We start from the raw sequence: 22,101 nt of genomic DNA on the forward strand, positions 1-22,101 counted from the left end.
GCCAGTTGGTTGATTTTTTTTTTTTTTTTTAAATATAGCCTAGTGAGTTTGGCTTTGCTTTTTTATTTTTTTTTTATTTTATTTTATTTTTTTTTCTTTTTTTTTTTATTATTAAATTTATTTATTTAATTTTTAACATTCATTTTCACAAAATTTTGGGTTACAAATTTTCTCCCCTTTTATCCCCTCCCCCCCCAAACACCAAGCATTCTAATTGCCCCTATGACCAATCTGCTCTCTCTTCTATCATCCCTCTCTGCCCTTGTCTCCATCTTCTCTTTTGTCCTGTAGGGGCAGATAGCTTTCTATACCCCTTTACCTGTTTTTCTTATTTCCTAGTGGCAAGAACATTACTCGACAGTTGATCCTAACACTTTGAGTTCCAACTTCTCTTCCTCCCTCCCTCCCCACCCCTTCCCTTTGGAAGGCAAGCAATTCAATATAGGCCATATCTGTGTAGTTTTGCAAATGACTTCCATAATAGTTGTGTTGTATAGGACTAACTATATTTCCCTCCATCCTATCCTGTCCCCCATTACTTCTATTCTCTTTTGATCCTATCCCTCCCCATGACTGTCGACCTCGAATTGCACTCTCCTCCTCATGCCCTCCCTTCTATCATCCCCCCCACCCTGCTTGTCCCCTTATCCCCCACTTTCCTGTATTGTGAGATAGGTTTTCCTACCAAAATGAGTGTGCACTTTATTCTTTTCTTTAGTGGAATGTGATGAGAGTAGACTTCATGTTTTTCTCTCACCTCCCCTCTTTATCCCTCCACTAATGAGTCTTTTGATTGCCTCTTTTATGAGAGATAATTTGCCCCATTCAATTTCTCCCTTTCTCTTCCCAATATAGTTCTCTCTCACTGCTTGATTTCATTTTGTTTTAAAGATATGATCCCATCCTATTCAATTCACTCTGTGCACTCTGTCTCTATGTATGTGAGCGTGTGTGCATGTGTAATCCCACCCAGTACCCAGATACTGAAATGTTTCAAGAGTTACAAATATTGTCTTTCCATGTAGGAATGTAAACAGTTCAGCTTTAGTAAGTCCCTTATGACTTCACTTTGCTGTTCACCTTTTCATGGTTCTCTTCATTCTTGTGTTTGAAAGTCAAATTTTCTTTTCAGCTCTGGTCTTTTCATCAAGAATACTTGAAAATCCTCTATTTCATTGAAAGACCATTTTTTCCCCTGAAGTATTATAGTCAGTTTTGCTGGGTAGGTGATTCTTGGTTTTAGTCCTAGTTCCTTTGACTTCTGGAATATACTGTTCCATGCCCTTCGATCCCTTAATGTAGAGGCTGCTAGATCTTGTGTTATCCTGATTATATTTCCACAATACTTGAATTGTTTCTTTCTAGCTGCCTGCAGTATTTTCTCCTTGACCTGGGAACTCTGGAATTTGGCCACAATGTTCCTAGGAGTTTCTCTTTTTGGATCTCTTTCATGCGGTGTTCTGTGGATTCCTTGAATATTTATTTTGCCCTCTGGTTCTAGAATCTCAGGGCAGTTTTCCTTGATAATTTCATGAAAGATGATGTCTAGGCTCTTCTTTTGATCATGGCTTTCAGGTAGTCCCATAATTTTTAAATTGTCTCTCCTGGATCTATTTTCCAGGTCAGTTGTTTTTCCAATGAGATATTTCACATTATCTTCCATTTTTCCATTCTTCTCTCTTTGTTCTGTGATTTCTTGGTTTTGCATAAAGTCATTAGCCTCCATCTGTGCCATTCTAATTTTGAAAGAACTATTTTCTTCAGTGAGCTTTTGAATCTCCTTTTCCATTTGGCTAATTCTGCTTTTGAAAGCATTCTTCTCCTCATTGGCTTTTTGAACCTCTTTTGCCAATTGAGTTAGGCTAGTTTTCAAGGTGTTAATTTCTTCAGCATTTTTTTGGGTCTCCCTTAGCAGGGAGCTGATCTGCTGTTCATGCTTTGACTTCATGTCTCTCATTTCTCTTCCCAGCTTTTCCTCCACCTCTCTAACTTGATTTTCAAAATTCTTTTTGAGCTCTTCCATGGCCTGAGCCCATTGGGTGGGCTGGGACACAGAAGCCTTGATTTCTGTGTCTTTGCCTGATGGTAAGCATTGTTCTTCCTCATCAGAAAGGAAGGGAGGAAATGCCTGTTCGCCAAGAAAGTAACCTTCTATAGTCTTATTTCTTTTCCCTTTTCTGGGCATTTTCCCAGCCAGTGACTTGACCTCTGACTGTTTTCCTCACACCCACCTCACCTCCTGATCCTCCCAGCCAGTGTTTGTGGTCTGAGATTCAAATGCTTCTTCCAGCCTCAGGGCTTTTGGCGGGGGCAGGGCTGCTATTCAGTAAGAGATTATGTTCTGGTGCTGAGGTCGGGGCAGGGCCACCTCTCAGGCTCAGTTCCCTCAGGGGGTTTATGCACAGACCTTCCGCAATGGATTCAGGCTCCCGCCCGCTTGGGGAGCCCCTGTCTGCAGCCGCCTCTCAGCTTCTACCTCCCGGGGGGGGGCCTGAATTATGGGGGCACCCCACTCCCCTCTCGACCCGCCAAAGAGACTCTCTCACCGACCCCTGTCACCTGTGGGTGGAGGGACTTGTGCGGCCGCTGGAGATCCCGTCCCTGAAGCCTGCTCGGATCTGTTTCTCTCGGTGCCGCAGCCGTGGCCGCAGCAGGTCTGGGCTCCAGTTGGTTGATTTTTTTAAAGCACTCTGGGATATACTTCCTGTAGAGGCGCTCTTTTATGATCACATTTACCTTCAATTTCAACTCTATAGCCATTTTTACCATTCTTCCTAATCCAGTCATTATTCCCCTTTGTAGAAAATGGAAGCAATGTAAGAGTTGAATTACTTTTTTTTCTGTCACCATTATTATTTTATCAACACTAAGCAACTGCCCCATCTCTTTGCTGATTTTTCTCTGGCCCCCAACACAGGTTAAACTTTCCATTATCCATAACATTCATAATTAGCCTCAGATCATTCTGAGATTTTGCATCATTGATATTATTCTTTTAAAAAAATTATATGTTCAACTTCAGTTTCCTGTTATTGCTTTATCTTCCAAGTAGGTCTAAAAATATGTCATTGAATTCCCTGTCCATACAGATCAAATCGGTAGTCTTATTACCATTGCCCTTATCATAGTTTATATTTCCTGTTTTCTTGGAGGAATCAGGAAGACTCAGTCACATAAAACATTTTCTGTACTAAAACAGATAGGACTAGAAATAGCATTTAGCATTAGCATTCCTAGAAAAGAAGAAAAGAAATATCTCATTAATATTATTTTTGAAAATTTTCAGTTCCAAATTTTCTCCCTCTCTCCCATACCTTCCCCACTAATTAAGAAGGCAGAAAAAAGATACCCATTATACATATGAAATCTTGGAAAACATTTCCACACTAACTACATTGTGAAAGAAAAAAGTGAAAGAAAATAGGCTTCAATCTGTATTCAGAATTCATCAGTTCTCTCTCTGGAGAAAGAATTTTTCATTATGAATGAATTCTTTGAAATTGTCATGGATCCTTATGTTGATCAGAGTAGTTAAATCTTTCACAGTCAATTGTTATTATGTACAGTGTTTTTCTTGTAATGTAAATTCTGCTTACTTTCCTTTGTATCAGTTCATATAAGTCTTCCCAAGTTTTTCTGAAACCATCCTGCTTGTCATTTCTTACAGCATAATAAGCAGTATTCCATCATAATCATATACCACCACTTGTTCAGCCATTTCCAACTGGCAAGCATCCTTTCAGTTTCCAGTTCTTTGCCACTCAAAAAGAACTGCTCTTCATTGGGAAAGGAACATCATCACCATAACAACTACTACTAATATATACGTAGCACTTTGTTTGCAAAGTACTTCACACACATTTCATTTTATGCTCACAGCAACCCTAGGAATTCGATGCTGTTATTATCCTCTTCATCTTACAGATGAGAAAATTGAGACAGATAGCTGTCAAATGACTTAATACAGGACATAGCTGATGAATATCTTAGGAAGGATTTGAATTCAGGTCTTTCTAAATCCAGGTCCAGCACTGTATCTGCTGTTCCACCTACCTGCCTCTGTTATGAGGTGGCTAGCATGTTTCATCATTGGTCCTTTGGAATCACAGCTCTTCATTACACTGATCAAAGTTACTAAGGCTTTCAGAGTTGTTTGTTTATACAGCATTGTTGTTGGTATATAAATTGTTCTCCTGATTTTGCTCACTTCGTTCTGCATCAGTTCATGATGCAGTTCATGAGTGTTCCCAGGTTTTTCTGAAATCATTACCTTTGTCATTCTTACAACACAATAGTATCCTATCACATTTTTATGCCACAAATTGTTCAGCTATTCCCCAACTGAAGGGAACTCTCTACACCTCCAGTTCTTTGACATCACACCTCTTCCTGCACAAATTTAAGTCCTTTTGTGCTTGATTTGGAACTTCTTTCCTGGTATATAGCCTCTTCCTATGCTGACATACTCCATGCTGCAGTTCCTGGGTATACCTATCCCCAGTGTCTTGTCTTCCTGTGACCTAGATTGGAAAAATGCCTCATTCATTTTTTTCTTGGATTTCCCAATAAAGACTTGGACTTGTGTATTTTCTATAGCTGAAAAACTGTGGGGTAGAATTGGTCTGTATTTCTTCCTGCTACTGTGCCGTCTTGTGTCTCCTCTCCAGTCAGGTACTTTAGATATCACTCTACAACTCCTCACTCAGTAGAGATCACTGACCATAGCAAAGCAATTGCCAAAATAAAGGGGCTGAAAAAGCCAAGAAATTATCTCAGCTAACAAAATCTTAATCTTTCTTAGCAAAGATATGTGATGACCAAAGGCTACACTATTTTAGAATATAAGCATCTTTGTAAAGCATGTTAAAGGATGACTGCTTACACTTTCTTTTGCAAATCTATGAAAAGTGTTTACTACTAAACCAGATCATTCCAAAAGCATTTATTTATAGATGAAACTGGAAAATGAATAACAGATACAAAAGGGAACACATCCACTGAGCTTTTTTATTATTTTTTTCCTCATTTGGTTACAGAAACAGTATTCACATATTAGATTTCTGCAAAGCATTAGACAGACTTTCTCATGCTCATTAACAAATTGGAATGACGTTACTAGATAGATGAATTAGCAAGACAGAAGTGTTTGAATAACAGAACTCATAGGTCAATGATATCTTAGTAGAAGTTCCCTAGTGATATGTGGTTGACCCTCTGCCTTTTAATAATTTTACCAATAATTTGGATAATGGATAGATTGCATGCTTATTAAATTTACATATGATGCTGCTGTAAGGAGCAGCTAAACTTGGAGGACAATTAGGATCCAAAAAAATAATGACAAGGTAGAACATTTGGCTTGATCCAACAAGGTGAGCTCTCACAGGGAAAAAATACAAAGTTTTCTACTTGGGTTTTAAAAAAAGGGAGGAATGTTGCTAGAAAGCAGTTTGGGGGGAAAATGCTAAGTGTTTTATGGGACTGCAGCCAACGAGCTTATTGATTTTAAGTTGCAATATGGCAGGACATCCAGATGAATGTCGGTCTACTCTTCCTGAGTCAGATTACCTAGATAAAGCATTTGCTAGATAAAGTATTTACTATGTGCCAGGATACAAATAGGACACAGTAGAGGGTGCTTTCTCATACCTCTTTGAGGACAAGCTTTTTCTTTGTAATCACACATTTATTTTCATTGATTGTGTGGTCGTTCTTTCCATTTACATTTCAGGAAGCATTTATCAAATGCCTACTTGTGCCTGACATGATACAGTGTGAGGGGCAGCATCAAGAACCTGCCTCAAGAAACCTGGGTTCAAATCCTACTTGTTACACATAATAATAGTACTGAAATAGCGCATTAAGGCACTTTATAGATACCATTTCATTTGCAAAAAACCTGTGAGACATTTGTTCTTACATATTACAGATGAAGACAGAGGCTTAGAGGCTCTAAATGACCTGCCCGTGCTTCCACTGCCAAGGACGCTCCCAGAAAACACTGGAATCGTTTCCCTGCCTGCTGCTCCCTTCCGTGGCCTCCTCCGACCCCCTGGGGACAAAGCTGGGGATCTGGAGGCCCTGGGTGATGCTGGCCTCGGTTTCCCCATCTGTAAAGTTTAGTCCCCGAATAGCGCTGGCCGCTAGATACACAGGTGGTGGCTGCGCTGCCCTGCCGCGTCACCTCCCAAGGTCGTCCACCCACGATCCTGTTAACAGACTTCCACCCTCTCTTTGTCAAGTGCCCTAACCCACCCCGTCCCGCGCCCGCTCACTCCTCTGAGTGGCAAAACTACGCCAGAAAAGGATTCCAGTCCCCCGGGCGGAGGCTGGGGCGGCGAGCGCCCGGTCCAGAGGAAGGGTGGGGTCACGTGTCCGGGAGGCGGGGCCAGCCCGGGAATCGCCCGACATGACGTGACGTGACGTGACGTGATGCGGGGCTGGAGGCGGGCCGGGCTCCCAAGATGGCGGCGGTCGCCTGAGCGGCTCAGGCTTGGCTGCGGGGCTCCGAGGCTGCGGGCCAGGCACTCGCGGCTCGGCCAGCCAGGAGGGCTCTACGCAGGCGCCGGGACTCGAGAATGGTAAAATGACTCAGGGGAAGAAGAAGAAGCGGGCTGCGAACCGGAGCATCATGCTGGCCAAGAAAATCATCATCAAGGACGGGGGCACGGTAGGTGTCTCCCCCGAGCCCTCGCCGGCTCCGCCCCGGACGGGCTGCGCTCTACCCCGCCGCCGCGCGGTGCCTAACGGCCGCCGTCCTCCCGCGATCCCGGAGCCGGTGGCCCCAGGCCCCGCGTCTTCGCTCGGGCCTGCACGGAGGCCCGAGCCCCGGACCGACCGCGGGCTCGCCGGCTCCCATATGCTCCGTTCCGCGAAGCCGCGGATGCTGCGCCGCCCGGAGCTTGGCCGCGATCGAGACCCCCCACCCTTCCCTCCCCACCCGCGGCTTCTCGGGCTTCCTCTCAGACTGCGGCTGCGAGGGAGATGGCTGCATTATCTTCCTCCTTGTCTCGGGGTAAAGGCGTTTCCTCGCCGAGCGCCGGGGAAGGGCCTGGGTGGGGGCCGGTGTTGGGCCGAGGGCCGCCCGGCTCGTGCCGTAGTGCTGCCTGCTGGGGGTGGGGGGCCACCGCTCGGGAGGAGGCTGCGCTCCCCGGGAGCCCCGGCGTCACAGTGGGCTTCGCGTGCGCCGGGCTTGGTGGGACGTGGGCAGGGCGGTGCGTGTGCTTATTGGCAAGTGGAAAATGGAAAATGGAAAATTCTTCAGCGCCGCCCCGGGAGGGTCTCAGGACAGTGAGCTGAAAACGTTCGCACTTCTATAGTGTCCTTTAAAATTTATGCAAAGCGTATGATCATGTGTGTGCCTGTGATTTCATATGTCTGTGTAGTTGTGCATGTATAGGTACACGTGCGCGCACACATCTGTAGTTGTGTGTTTGCACATGCATGCACACACGTGCGTGTGTCCCCACATGTGCTATGTGTCAGACGGGTATTTAGTAAGCGCAGCGTGTCAGAAGCTGTTGATATGCCTGTATGCTTCTGATGTACACAAACACATGTAGTAGAATCGGATGGGTAAAGGAATGTAAACTTTGTCTTGTACGGAACGTTAGGAGGCTTACTAAGTATTGGTGCAGTGGAAGCGGTAAAAGTTAGTTTTCTCATTTCCAAACGTTAATATGCTAAGCTGTGGTAAGTTGGGAAGATTTTTAAATAATATGTAGGATTTTGAGGTCTTCCTCACAACAGATCTGTGGTAAAGTAAGCAATATATATGAGTGCATCCTGGCATATTGGATAGAGGTCTGGCCTTGGAGTCAGGAAGAGTTCAAGCCTTACTCTACAAGTCACTCAATGGGTTAATACACTAAGCAACACCATAAGGTTCTAAGTTGCAGAGAAGTTGTTGAATAACTTGGTGGGTGGTATTTCCTCACTCTAGTGAAAGCACAGTTCAGAACAATACAGTCTCTCAAACTTTTACTGGACATTTGTTGGGGAGGGACATTTGAAATTCACCCCACATTTTTTTGTTTGACTTCATCGATTAAATGTGGATAAGACAAATCTGAGCTGTCTTTACTTTGTTCATAAATTTACTTTGGGTATAGTTTTAATTCAGGTAAAAATGATTCACTGTATTAGAAAATTAAACCTTTTCAGATTGTATTGTCTTTTAGGTATCTTGAATTTATGATGTTTAAAACAGAACTGATTATGTTTCACCCCTCTTCTGAACTATCTTACTTCTATTGAGAGTTCTATCTTCTAGTCACCCCAGTTCACAATCTTAGGGTCATTCATGTGTTCTCATTCTCTTTTTCAGTCAGATGCCAAGTTTCATTTTATTGCCACAACGTCTCTGTATCCTTCCCCTTCTCTCCGCTTAGGTAGCTGCCATACTAGTTGAGGCATTCTTCTTTTCCCTGGACTATTGCAACATCTCTCTTAGTGGCTACTCTCTACCTTGGATCTCTTCCCTTTGCCAGTCTGTCCCAGAATGATATTGTTAAACCAGTGATCTGATTATGTCACTCCCTTTCTCAATAAATTCAAGTGGCTTCTTAACATGTAGGATAATATAAACTCTGTTTTGTGCAAGCCTTCAGCCTACTTTGTAATCTTATTATTATGTTACTCCCTTTCCCATACAGCTAAACTGACCTTTTTGTTGTTTCTCACTCATGGCACTTCATCTTCCATCCACATAACTTTCAGATTGACTCTGCCCTCTCCTTCACATATTAGAATCCCTAATCTCTTTCAAGACTCAGCTGAAGCACCATTTTCTGCATGAGGCCTTTACTGATTCATTTCCTTCTAACTCCTCTGGATCATCTTGTATGTATTTTGTATATCTCTGTTATGTACATGCCTTTACTTCAAGAATGTAATCTCCTTGAGAGCAAAGACTATTTCACTTTTGTTATTATTGCCCTAACACCAGAGAGATGGGAGATGGAATGTTGTCTGTGAAGGATAGCTAGGGTGCCAGTTTGGCAGGAGAGTAGCAAAGTGAATGAAGTGTACTAAACCTGGAAAGGCAAGTAAGAACCACCATATGAAGGACTTTAAATGCCAAAGTCATTTAAAAGTTGATCCTAGAGGTGATAGGGAACTTGAGTTTATTGAGAACAGTGAACATGGTAAGATCTGTGATGTGGGATTGTAGAGGGGAAAGATCTGAATCAGGAAGGTCAGTTTGGAAGTGATAAGATTTGGAGTCATGTACAAGTTTTATATATTGGATCTGCTATTTACTGCCTGTGTGACCTTGGTGCAAGGTTAGGCCTTTAAAAATTTTAGCCTCTCTGAACTTCAGTTTCTCTCTCTGTAAATTACTTTGCATATATTTTTATTTATGTGTATGTTTCCGTGATTCAAATCCTGCCTGATATTAGATTTGTAAGTATGGGCAAATTGGATAAGCATGCAGACTATCCTGGTGATTTCATAGATGAGAAAAGTACATCTGTCATACAAGTCAGCACCTTGGTGATACATGGCATTAAGAGAGTTGCCTAGAGCACCGAGATAAGTGACTTGCCCAGGGTCACATAACCAGAGATAGAGCTTTTTAATTCAAGTCTCTCTGGCTGAGTCCAGCTTTTTATCCATCACAATTCACCATGTTACTCCTTGTGGACAAATCACTTAATATAGTCAATTAATCAGTAAACCATTTAATAAGTACCTAGAATATGCAAGGCTAGGCATTGGAGATACAGAAAGAGGCAAAAGATAGCCCCTGCCCACTAGGAACTTTCAATCTGGGAGACAATAAACAAATAATGTACAGAAAGCTATATACAGTATAAATGGGAAGTCATTAACATGGAAATGGCACCAGAATTAAGAAGGGTTGGGGAATCTTTCCTGGAGATAATGGGAAATTAGTTGGTACTGACAGGAAACCAGGGATGCCAGTTAGGCAGAGATGAGGGAGGGCATTCCAGGCATGGGGGACAGCTAGAGGTTTAAAACCCCTTGAGCCAGAGATGGGAGTGTTTTGTTCATGCAGTAATAAGGAGGCCACTGGATGGAAGATTATATGACAGGGAGTAAGGTGTAAGAAGACTGGAAAGGTAGGAGGGGACTAAGTTATGAAGGGTTTTGAAAGCCAGAGGATTTTGTATAGAAACCTGGAGGTGATAGGGAGCTACTAGAGGGTATTAATTTCAAGGTGGCCTATGCTTTAGGAAAATCACTTTGGTGGCTGGATGGAAGATGGTGTGGAGTGGGAAGAGACTTGAGGCAGGCCGACCCAGCAGGGTATTGCAGTAGTACAGGGATCGGGAATGGGAGCCTGTACCAAGTTGATGGTAATTTCGAAGAATCAAAGTGGCCGTATTAAAGAGATGTTGCAAGAGTGAAATCAACAGATCAGATATGGAATAGAAGAGATAATGAGAAGTTAAGAATGACACCAAAGTTGCAAACCTGGGGAACTGGAAGGGTGGTGTTATGCTCTCCTGTATTAAGAGAAGGAGGAGGATTTGGGGGTACAGATAATGGTCAGTTTTGGAGGTGTTGAGTTTAAGATGCCTACTGGACATTCAGTTGGAGAGACAAGATTGGAACTCAGCAATGTTTGTGGTGAGATAGGTAGATTTAGAAATCATCGACATAGAGATGGTAATTAAGTTTGTGGAAACTAATACAATCACCAAGTGAAATAATACAGAGGGAAAAGAGAAGAGGACCCAGGACAGAATTCAGTGGGACATCTAAGGTTAAAGGGCATAATTTGGGTGAAAATTCAGCAAAAAGAGACCAAGAAGGGGCAGGTGAATAGGTGGCAGACTCACAAGGAGAGAGTGGAAATTGAAATTGTCCAGGTGTGGGGTAATGACCTGCAACAGAATGGTGGCAGTGTCAAAGGAGAGAAGGGGGCATATGTAAGAGTTATACCAAAAGTGAAATCAGCAGGCCTTAGCATCAGCTTGGATAGGTGAGGGAGAGATAGTGAGAAGTTAAGGATGAGGTTTTGAATATTGGTGACTCAAGAGTATGATGGTACCCTCAACAATAATAGGGAAGTTTTATATTTGAGATTGAGAGTCTATCAGAAAGGCAAGAGGTGGATCTCTACCTATAAGACATCTAATGGGTGGAGGGGGGGAGTAGCCCAGAACAGGACAGATATGAATTGGAAAATGATAAAGGGGAGTAAGGATCATAGAAAAAGATAGAGTTTGTAGGACATGATGGGGATTGGGGAAAAACTGAAGGAAACAATAGTGGCGGGAACCTTGGTGAGGTAAATACCAGAGTAACAGATGTGGACAGATGCTCCAGAGACTACTAACTTCTGACTGTGCCAGCTTTTGTTTCAGATTTTAGGCCCAGTGTTTCATAGTTATAAATAGCACCCAAGGGTAGGCAATGGCAACTCTTTCCAAATTCCAAGGTTTACGTTGGCAAGTTTTAATCTAAGGTGGAGCCTGAGCCTACCCTCTGTCCTTGGCAACACTTTTCCTTAAGTAGACATTGGAAATAAAAAGAGACTGGGTTTCTTGGGCAAAGGCTTATATAGCACTAGCGAGGTCCAGCTTCATCCTTAGCGACACTTGGCATTAACTCTCTTTCCACATTCTGTAGTTCAATCAAACTGACCTTGTTATATCTCCTCATGGAGGATAATCCATTCCTCATCATCTTTGTACTAGCTCTTCCCCATTTCTGGAATGTTTTCCCACCTCATCCAGGCTTCTTTGAATCCTCTTTTCCTTCAAAGTTCTACTCAAGCTTCACCATCTTCATGAAGCCTTTCCTAATCCCTTTATTTTCTAATGCTGCCCCCCCTTCCCCCCCAAAATTACCTTGTATTTATTTTGTCCATATTTGGCATGTATTTACTTTAAGTACCGGCTGTTGCCTCCACTAGAATATAAATTCCTGGAGGGCAGAGACTTACTTTTGTCCTTCATCCCCAGCATCCAGCACAACCTATTAAGAGCATAACAAATGCTGATTAAATGAGAAAGACACAGCTATATGGATTTTTAATGTGTAATTGTCTGCCTTTCCAGACTGTTCCTCCTGGGAACTTTTTTTGAAAATATAATTTGAGAAATAATACAGTACATAATGTCGATTGGCTAATAGGTTGAATAAAATGTAACAGTTTTGATACTCTGTCAAGCTTATTAAAACAGGATTTTCAAATTTAAAGACCTGCTAATTAAGGAGAAAGTTATTTATGTATATTTTGTTTATATATAAGAAATGCAATATTACTGCTTTTTAGCAAGTATCACAATTCAAATCAGCAGCAGTTAATTTGATCCATTATGACCAAATAGAAATCAATAGTGGGCTTTTTAAAAAATACATGTCAAAAACACATTTGTAATATGTATTTGCATATATAGCAGTAGTCCTTAAAATAGCAGATTAAAGACTTTCATTAAAAAAACTTTTAAAAATGTTTATCTAAGTTAACATAATGAAAGTTAGTGATACTTGAAGATTTGTCATATGAAAGGGCCATTATACTCTATTTTGCTTTAGTCTGCAGGCTCTTTGAACTTTAAAAAATATGTATTTTGATAACTATGCTTCAATAAAATTTAACTTCCTTTGTATTGCTATGTATTTTATTAATTTAAAAAATTAAAAAATTTTATTCTGCAAAGGGGTCCATAGGTAGTACCTGACTATTAAAGGTAATCTTTGACACAAAAAAGAACTCTTGCTTCAGAGAGTAGAACTGAGGCCCAATTTGTTGGCTTTTGCTTTTTTGTTTTCTTCCAATTTGTTATAGGGAGGCATTTGTTCAGCATAATATATGGAAGAACTGTTAAAATATTGATAAATTTTGCTTTTTGTTTCGTCTTTGTATCTTCAGCACACACACACATACACACCCTCAGTACCACTTTTCAAGGAGCTCACATCCAAACAACTTTGTGCTAACAAGATATATACAGGATAAAATTGGAGAGGTAAGGAGGACTGGAAAAGTTGTATTGCAAAAGGTAGAACTTGACCTGAGAAAATCAGGGAAACCAGCAGGTGCAGATGAGGAGAGCAAGAGTTCCAGGTATGGGGAATAGCCAGTGAAAATACCTGGAGTTTCTTGGAGACCAGCTCTTACAACATGCCTGGCACATAGTAGATGCTTCATAAATGCTTACTGATTGATTGATCACATCTTATGGGAAAAATATCAAAGAGGATAGTGTCACTGGATCACAAAGTATACATGTGAGGAAGATGTAAAGAACACTGCAAAGGTGGGAAGGGGCCAGATTATGAAGGGATTTAAATGCTGAGCAAAGGATTTTATATTTGGTCTTAGAAAGGGAGCCGCTGGAATTTATTGAATGAGAGAAGGTGGGGGGAGAAGATTAATTTGACAGCTGACTGGAGGAGAGACTGGAAGCAGAAGGAGCAACCTGCAGGCTAATGCTGTGGTCCAGGCATGAGGTGACAAGGACCTGCACTAAAGTGGTAACAGTGTCCAAGGAGAGAATGTTAAGAAGGTGGAACATAATGTCTTAACAACTGTTAGGAATGCCTTGCACATTGTAGATCTCTAATAATGTTTATTGGATTGATGGTGGGCACAGCAATGGTTTCTTATCCCTGCCCTTCCATAGTACTTTTCTTTCTTTAAAGAAGTCTTAACTTTTATTATATTAGACTGTTTTGTTTGATAACACATTTAATTTTACCATTCCTTAACAGAAAAGGAATAGGTTTTTACTTTAGTCATCTGAAACTATCATGTCATTGGCTTTTTTTAGCCAAATTGTGTTGTCCTTAAGTGTTGTCTATTCATGTTAGGGTTGTCATTGTGTGTATCCTTTTGGTTCTGCTTTCTTTGCTCTGCATCATCAATTCATAAAACACTTTGCATGTTTCTTTGTGTTCTTTAAACTCATTGGTCCTTACAGGACAATACTGTTTTATTATGAAATAACTTTTTAAAATATAGGGGTTTTACTGCAGAATGTGATTCACTGATATTAGAAAGGTGACTTCAAGCTTATGGAGGTGATAAAAGGGTATAAAGAGGTTCTCGCATTGGGTAGAAATTTATATTAGATTTCCAAGGTAATTTATATTTTACTATATCCTCTAAATATACTAATTGGAGATTATTTTTTTAAAAGTTACATATTACTTTAATCTGATGCTTAAGAACACAAAGTCGAAGAAATTTAAACAACTTGTCAATGCAGCAGAAATCCACCAAAAAGCGCATTCCTCAACTCAGAAACTTTGTCAGGTTGTTGACTGTTTTACTTTTGAGCATTTCTTCTAATTTTAATGACCCTTTCTAAATGAATCACTTGTAAATTTTTTAAAGAAATGTTTATGTGGTGTTGAAATTTTTGTACTGATCTTAGAAGGAACTAACTGGTGATTTTTGTGCTTTTTTTTTTTAATCTTTCTCCTAGCCTCAAGGAATAGGTTCACCTAGTGTTTATCATGCGGTTATAGTTATCTTCTTGGAGTTTTTTGCTTGGGGATTATTGACAGCACCTACCTTAGTGGTAAGTAATTTTTAGCCATACTATATATCTGTTAATATGCCTACCCTTTCTTCTTTGCTTAGGGACTCAGAGAGTGTTGTCCCTCTTTTTCAAAGCTAACCATTTAATTACTGCCCTTAATTCAATCCCTCTGTCACCTTTCATTTTTTATAGTCGGCTTCTTTCTAGCATCTTCATTCTTTCCCTCTCCATTAGCTCTTTTCTTTTGTGCCTAAAGATCTTACCAGTCTTGCCGTACTCCCTTTGTAATAATTGGTGTTGTTTTTCTTTCCATCTCCTCAAGCCTCTTAATATTACACTATCCTGCATCTCCTATTATTTCTGTATCTTTTAATATTTCCTCTTTCTTAAATGTTGACATCCTCAAATTCATTCTTTAGTTTTTTGTTCTATACTGTCTATACTCTCTCTCAGATGTTTTCCACTCTCACAGCCTCAGCAAATCACCATTTCTTCAACCCTGTGCTTTGTTTCACATCATTTTCAGTCACACAGAATCTAAGAGTTGGAAGAGGACTCTCAAAGGTCATCTATTCTAAACTTGTACCTGAAATCCTTTCTACAGTATACCTTATAAGGCACCATCTAGGCTTTGCTTCCAGGTTGTAGGGATATAAAGATAAAACAGTTCCTTTACACTTAATTAACACTATTGTATTTAAATCCACAACTTTTCATCCCATAGAATAAGACATAAAATGTAATGAATTAATTACCTGATTAATGGTCTGTCTTCCCCAACTCTTGCCCTCATATTAGACTTCTGCATACATGTTTGTGGTCCCCCAAATATCCCAGCTTCCCAGTTCTTTAGTGTGTTTCATTCCCATGGCCTCTTCCTACACTCAGCTACACAGAGATGGTCATCATGGTCACCCAGTCTTACCATTATTTATACATCTTCCATTTCCATGATAATGAGTTCTGAAATTCCTTTATCTGATCATAATCTTCTGTCATTCTGTCTTTTCCTTTGCTTTATGCTTCCAGCCTTGTTTGTGTCTTCATTTTAACCTCAAATCCTTCAATTCTTTCCCAGGCCATTACTGTACACTGGTTACTCTCCCTTCCTTTTCCTATATTGACACTGAGGTGAATCAGTTCAATTCTTTGCTCCCTCTATACTCATATCCCTAGGTCTCTTGTTCTATCAATTCAATGAATATTTATTAAGCACTTCCTATGTGCCAGGAGCTAGTTCTCATCTGAAAACCTTGCCTTTCTACTTCACTAAAAAAATAAGTCAAAGACCACTCTTTTCCTTTCATCTCACATCACTCAGATAAGTCTTCCACAATTGTTTCCTCCTTCACCCCTGTCTCACATGAAGAGGTGACCCTTTTTGCTAAGGCTAGCCCCTTTTGTACCTCTGATCCTATTCCACCCATTTTCTCTAGTATATTGTCTTTTGTATCATTCATACTTTTTCTGCTCTTCAGTCTCCTTATCTACTGCCTTCATCCCTACTGCCTACAATCATGACCACATCTCCTCTGTTTCCCCCAACCTTAAAGAACTCTCACTTGATTTCACTTGATTCTCACTAGTTATTTGTCTTATATTTCATCTTCCTTTCTCAGCTAACTTCTTAAGAAAGCTTAGCCCTCAGGCCTCTAGGCCTGGCAGGTGTTCTACTTTGTCTCCTCTTAATTCTCTTACATCCTCTGCAGTCTAGCTTCCAGCCTCACCGTTCAACTGAAACTGCTGTCTCTAAGGTTACTAGTGAGCTCTTAATTGCCAAATCTAAAGGCTTTTTCTCAGTCCTCACCCTTCTTGGTTTTGATGAAGCTTTTGACACAATCACTTACCTTCTTCGAGATGCTCTGCCCTCTTTACAGTTGCTCATACACATTCCCCTATTCCTTGCCTTGAGTGGTCTTCCTTCTCTTCCTGTTTGTTTCCCATACTTCAAGACTGAGCTCAAATCCCACCTTTTGAAGTAGAATTTTTCTGGGTTCCTCTAGCTGATAGTACAACTCTTCCCCTCTGAGATTACTGTCCTTTGACTTCAGGTCTAGATGGTTGCCTGAAGGGAGGTAGACTGCCTAGCTCCTATATAACTATTCCAATGAAACTGTAAAATTTGCACAATAAAACTGTAAAATTTACACCAAACTGAATAATGATAGGGAAATCCAGTGAGAGAGCAAGAGCCAGGAGTGATAACAAGCATTACTTGTAGGCTCCCCTCCACAGATTCTTTCTAACAGATTTAAAAAATTCACCAGACCAAATCCTGATAGAGAAATCCAGAAAAAGTCACACTAAGTCACTTTTCCAGTCCACCTCAGCATAAGGAAACAGATAAGGAGGTCTGTGGACCTGAGGGATGATGTCAGGGCAAGAGCCTTCTATACTTGGAGGACTCCAGCACCCAGGAAGAGGCTATTTACCAAGGCAAGAGGAGATCCCAGCCATACCAGGACAGTGTAGCAGGAGTAGTTGCAAACTTGTCAGGTTTGTTGCCTACTACCCAGTTCTGGGTCATAGATCTAGGGTGTACTGAGAAGGTGATCTTTGCACAGGAGTGACTTTCTTAGTTAGAGAGGCCGTGGATGATCTGTCAAGAAAGAAGCAAGTTCATAAGCTAGCAGCAAGCAGCAGTGGTATGGTTCAGACCCCAGACTGAGAGCAGGGTCTCACTTCCAGCATCTAATCCAGTCTACAGAGGAATGACCAAGGCAGGAATCCCAAACCAAAGGAGAGCCTGAACCAAGAGAGCTTTCCAGCTGGCTTATGGGATGGAATCGAGCAGCAATCTACTCTTGCATAGACCCAAACCTAGGTCAGGAACTTGCGGAACTGAGGCGAGGGGACAGCAGTCAGAGTGCCCAGGATCAGACTGCTTTGGGAGCACTGAAAGCTTGTAGGTATCCAGCCTGCCCCTGAGATCCTGGAATAATACACAGCACCCAGTACTCCAGGAAAGCAGCAACAGGACCATCCCAAACCTTCCCTCCAGAAGTATGGCAGAGCCCAGCCCTAGCATCAAGTCTGAAGTCAGGAAGTAGACTGGAAGAATGGACAAACAAGAAAAGAACCCCACCATAATGAGCTGTTTGGCAGAGATGCTCAAGATACAAATTCAGAAGAAAAATTACTTCAAAACAACTATAACAATTCCTTAGAGAAAAACACAGCTTGGGCACAAACTCAGTTACAGTTCCTTAAAGAGATGAAGGAAGAATTTTTTGAAATTGAGTTTAAAATATTTTTTATAAATGAAATGAGAGCATTTGAAGAGAAAAAATTGGAAGAGAGATGAGAGCCATAAAGACAGAATTGACAAGGGAATTAACTAATAGCATAAGAGCTTGTGCAAGCAAGAAACTCACTGAAAATTAGAATGGACCAAAAAGAAGCTGATGGCTCCATGAGTCAAAAATAACTATTAAAACAAAATCAAAAGGCTGAGAAAAGTAGAAGAAAATATAAGATACCTTATAACAAAAACAATTGACCTAAAAAACAGTGAAGTGAAAAGCCTTAAGAATCATGGAACTGTCATAGTGATCAAAAAAAAAAAAAAAAAAAGCTCAACCACCATATTTCAACAAATCAGAAACCAAAACTACTCAGATCTCTTAGAACCAGAGGGCAAAGTAGAAATACAAAAAATCCACTAGTCACTTCCTAAAAAAAAAAAAAAAAAAAAAAAAAAAAGAAAAGAAACGAAAGTGAAAGCTCCCAGAATCATCATAGCCAAAACCTATAGCTTTTAAGATGAAGGAAAAAATCCTGCTGCCATCCAGAAAGGATTCACGTGCTGAGGAGCCACAGTCAGGATCACACGTGATATACCAGCCACCTTACTAAAAGAGCAGAGAACTTGTAATATGATATTTTAGAAGGCAAAGGATGTGTACTTTCAGCAAAGATAAAACTTACCAGCAAAACTTACAATAATGCTACAGGGGGAAAAATGAATCTTTCGTGAAATATTGGACTTAACACGTTCCTGATGAAAATACCAGAGGTGTGAAGAAACTTCAAAGTTCAAACACATGAAGGGAGAGAAATACAAAAAGGTGAAAATGAGTGAACACTGATAAAAGGGACTAAACATGGATAAATTGCTTAACATACCTAATATAAAAATAAGTTTTGCATGACTTTACACATGTAATCTATATAAAATTGCTTGCTTTCTCAAGGAAGAGTTAGGGGAGAGGAGAAGAGAGTTTGGAACTCAAAATTTAAAAAAAGGTTAAATTTTACATGTAATTGAGAAATATTTAATGAAATATATAGGGGGAGGATAAAGTACTTACATTGAGATATGGGGAGATTCAATTCAATAAAAATTTATTAACCACCTCCTTTGTGCCATGTGCTAAATTTTTGAATATAAAAAGAGGCAAAAGATATTCCCTACTCTCAAGGAGCTTACAATCTTCACATTGAGAGAGACAACATGCTAACAAATACATACAAAGCAATCTATATACAGCATAAATAGGAAATAATTAAAAGAGAGCTCTGAAATTAAGAGGGGCTGGGGAAGGCTTCCTATAGAAGGTAAAACTCTATCATCAGAATTCATAGAAGGAGTTCAGTTAGACTGGAATCTAAGGCTTGGAAATGGTTCTGTTATATCTTGATAACCTTAAGAAAAGAATGGGAAGGGGGCAGCTAGGTGGTGCAGTGGATAGAGCACTGGCCCTAGAGTCTGGAGGACCTAAATTCACTTCTGACCTCAGACATTTGACACTACCTGTGTGACCCTGGGCAAGTCACTTATCCCTAATTGCCTTGAACAACAAGAGAGGGGAAGATAATATACTTAAGAGGTTGGGGGAGAGAAGAAGGTTGGGGAAAATTACCTCACAGTCAGGATCCACAGGTAGACATGTACAGACAAGGAATCAGAAAGATATGAGTTCAAATTTGACCTCAGACATTTAATAGCTCAGCAACCCATGGCAAGTCACTTCACCTCTGTTTGCTTCAATTTCCTCAACTTTAAAATGGGAATAATAACAGTGCAGGGATGTTTTGAGGACTGAATGAGGTAACGTTTATACAACACTTTAGCACAATGCATTGGAGGAGAGATTAATCCTAAACAAAACATACTAAGCAAGTACAAAAACATTTTATACCTCTTTTTGAAGAGGCAAAGGAGTGCCTGTAAATTGGAGAATGAATGAACAAGTTGTAGAATATAAATGTGATGAAATACAATTGTGCTGAACTGTTATCAGTATGATAATCTGTAACAGCAAGAATCCTGGCATGCACAGGAGGGTCTGCTGTACAGGTTCTTAGATCTGCTTTTCTAAAAGGAAACCACCTTTTGAAGGGTCAGCAATCCACTTTAATTAAGCACATATATCATTCACTTAGTTCAGGGGAAAAAGTCAGCACCCTGAACTTCAGGGAAAATACAAACAAAAATTACAAGCAGAAATTACAAACAGAAAGACCAGCAGACAGATCCAGCTGTCGGACCATACATACATAGTTACCAGTAGGAGAAGCACCTACATCTGGGTTTTCAAAGCCAGGAGTGGGGCTCCTTAGTGGCTTCCCAGAGTGTCATCTGGCATACAAACCTTCCAAAACTAAGCTCCAAAACAAAACCTCGCTTCAGAGTATTTATACAATTTTCTGAGCCAGAGGCCAGGACTCTCTGACCCAGTGCCTCAGTAGAAATTAACAAAAGGTATTGAGGCCTGTTAATATGCAGGGAAGATCTTTAACTCTTCCCCCCACCACCATTAATGTTAAATTACCATTACATGGTCAACCAGGATTCCAGAGGACTAATGATGAAATATACCTCCTAACTCCTGATAGAGCGGTAAAGAACTCAGAATGTAGAATGACATATTTTGAGGGGCATGGCCAGTATAGAAATTTGTTTTGATTGACTTTGAGTTTATAATAGGTGTTTTTCTTGTGTTCTCAGTTGGATTGAGAGAAGAACTTGGAGAGAAAGTGACAAAAGTTAGGTTTTGGATGATTAAAACAAAATATTTTTTTTTTCAAAAAACAAACTCAATGAATACCATAAATTGCACTTCCGAACAACTCAAAAGTCAGCCAGAACCTTATGGCTAAAAGAACAAGGGCTGCCAGCAAAGCTAATGCCAACATAGGGAAACAAGCTTGTAGCCTTCCACTGTGACCCAAGACATGATAGAGACAGGTGTGTAACCTGTAGGCATCTGTGTCTCAAAGCAACAAGAGCAGAGGACTCTCCTACAAAAGCTCCAAAGTGATCAGAAATCCTAAGGGTAGACAGAATCCTGCAGGATGAACCTTGGAAGCTACCAGAAGAGGCAACCAGTGGGCCTCACCAGCACTTATCAGGAAAGCCCAAGGGCTCCAAGGACTCAGGTATTCTACACCAAAATATGATAGTGATCCCTGAACATCCAATGTTCTTAACCGTACAAATTCTGAGGGGCTTAGCCCTGGGAAGTAGAAGTCAGCCCAGGTGACCAAGGCCAAGTAGGGCTGACTATTATACTCTGCAGTAGTGGGCAGAGCCTGTACTTGACACAAAAGTCCAATTCAGAAAGTAATGGTGGGAGAGATGAGCAAACCAAAAAACTCACTGCCAGTTAAAAATAAATTGTAGATACAGAGGTATTTAAAAATTCAGCTTAGAAGGAAAGTTTAACTCCATATTGGAAGCAGAGGTTCAAAGGAATAAATAGATTTTCCAAAAGGAATGAATACATGAATATCTAGAAAGCAGGAATAAAGAGAGAAATATAAAGAAAGAATTGTAGGGAAAATAAGTAGCTTAAGAAAGATATTAGTAATTACATTAATTTTAAAGTGAATTAAATTAGTAATTATTGGTAATTAAATTAGCTTACCCAACCAGCATGCTCCATGAAGACTAGACTGGATCAAACGCAAATCACTGACTCCATGATTCAGCAAGAAATATTAGAATAAAATCAAGTTTAAAATAGAAAAGAATGTAAAATATCTGGGTTTTTTTTAAACTGACCTAAAAAACAAGTCAAGGAAAGATCATTTCAGAATCATTGAATTCCCTGAACCCTATATCTTAAGAAATTATAAATAAAACTGCAGAGCCAAAGGGCAAAGTGAAGACACAAAGCTTCCACCACTTGCCACCTGAAAAGGAAAAGTATGATGCATGTCAGTTCAAATCCAGTTTCCAAGTCAAAGAAAAAAAATACAACCATCCAGAAAGACAGAATTCACGTACCAAGGAACCATAATCATAATCACACAGGACCTGGCAGCTTTACTATAGGAAATTTTGAAGTATGGTATTCCAAAAAGTAAAATTAATATAGGTTTGCCAAGAATAATGTACCCTGCAATGCTGACTATAATCCTACAGAGTGAAAAACAGATTTTTAATGGAATAGAGGTCTTTCAAGCATTTTTGATGAAAAGACCAGAACTTATCAGAAACTTTAAAGTGCAAACACAAAAATCCAGAGAAAGGTAAATTTATTTGAGCAATTTTAAATGGCTTTGTGATGATAGTAGTGCTTACTACTTAAGAAGAGGAGAAACAAATATCTCTTCATAGCCTTAATTTAAGTCTTCAAAAGACTGAATGAGTTAAAGAAGAAAAAGAGGGTATGGAATAACAGGAGATATG

The 22,101-nt window shown here is 40.3% G+C and overlaps 1 protein-coding gene across 5 annotated transcripts in view; it reads left to right on the forward strand.

Moving 5' to 3' along the window:
• The window catches only part of MFSD14A (major facilitator superfamily domain containing 14A), a 56,854-nt gene that overhangs the window by 12,800 nt on the left and 21,953 nt on the right, over window positions 1–22,101 (forward strand). The window contains exons 1-2 of one of the 5 annotated variants that reach the window (XM_072644109.1): window positions 3,485–6,670; window positions 14,409–14,504. In XM_072644109.1, coding sequence (XP_072500210.1) covers window positions 6,587–6,670; window positions 14,409–14,504 — 180 coding nt within the window. In that variant the 5' untranslated portion in view covers window positions 3,485–6,586. The other 4 variants (XM_072644107.1, XM_072644108.1, XM_072644111.1 and 1 more) reach the window with 4 other exon arrangements.

The sequence above is a fragment of the Notamacropus eugenii genome, chromosome 2 (assembly GCF_028372415.1).
Source record: "Notamacropus eugenii isolate mMacEug1 chromosome 2, mMacEug1.pri_v2, whole genome shotgun sequence".
Classification (NCBI taxonomy): Eukaryota; Metazoa; Chordata; class Mammalia; order Diprotodontia; family Macropodidae; genus Notamacropus; species Notamacropus eugenii.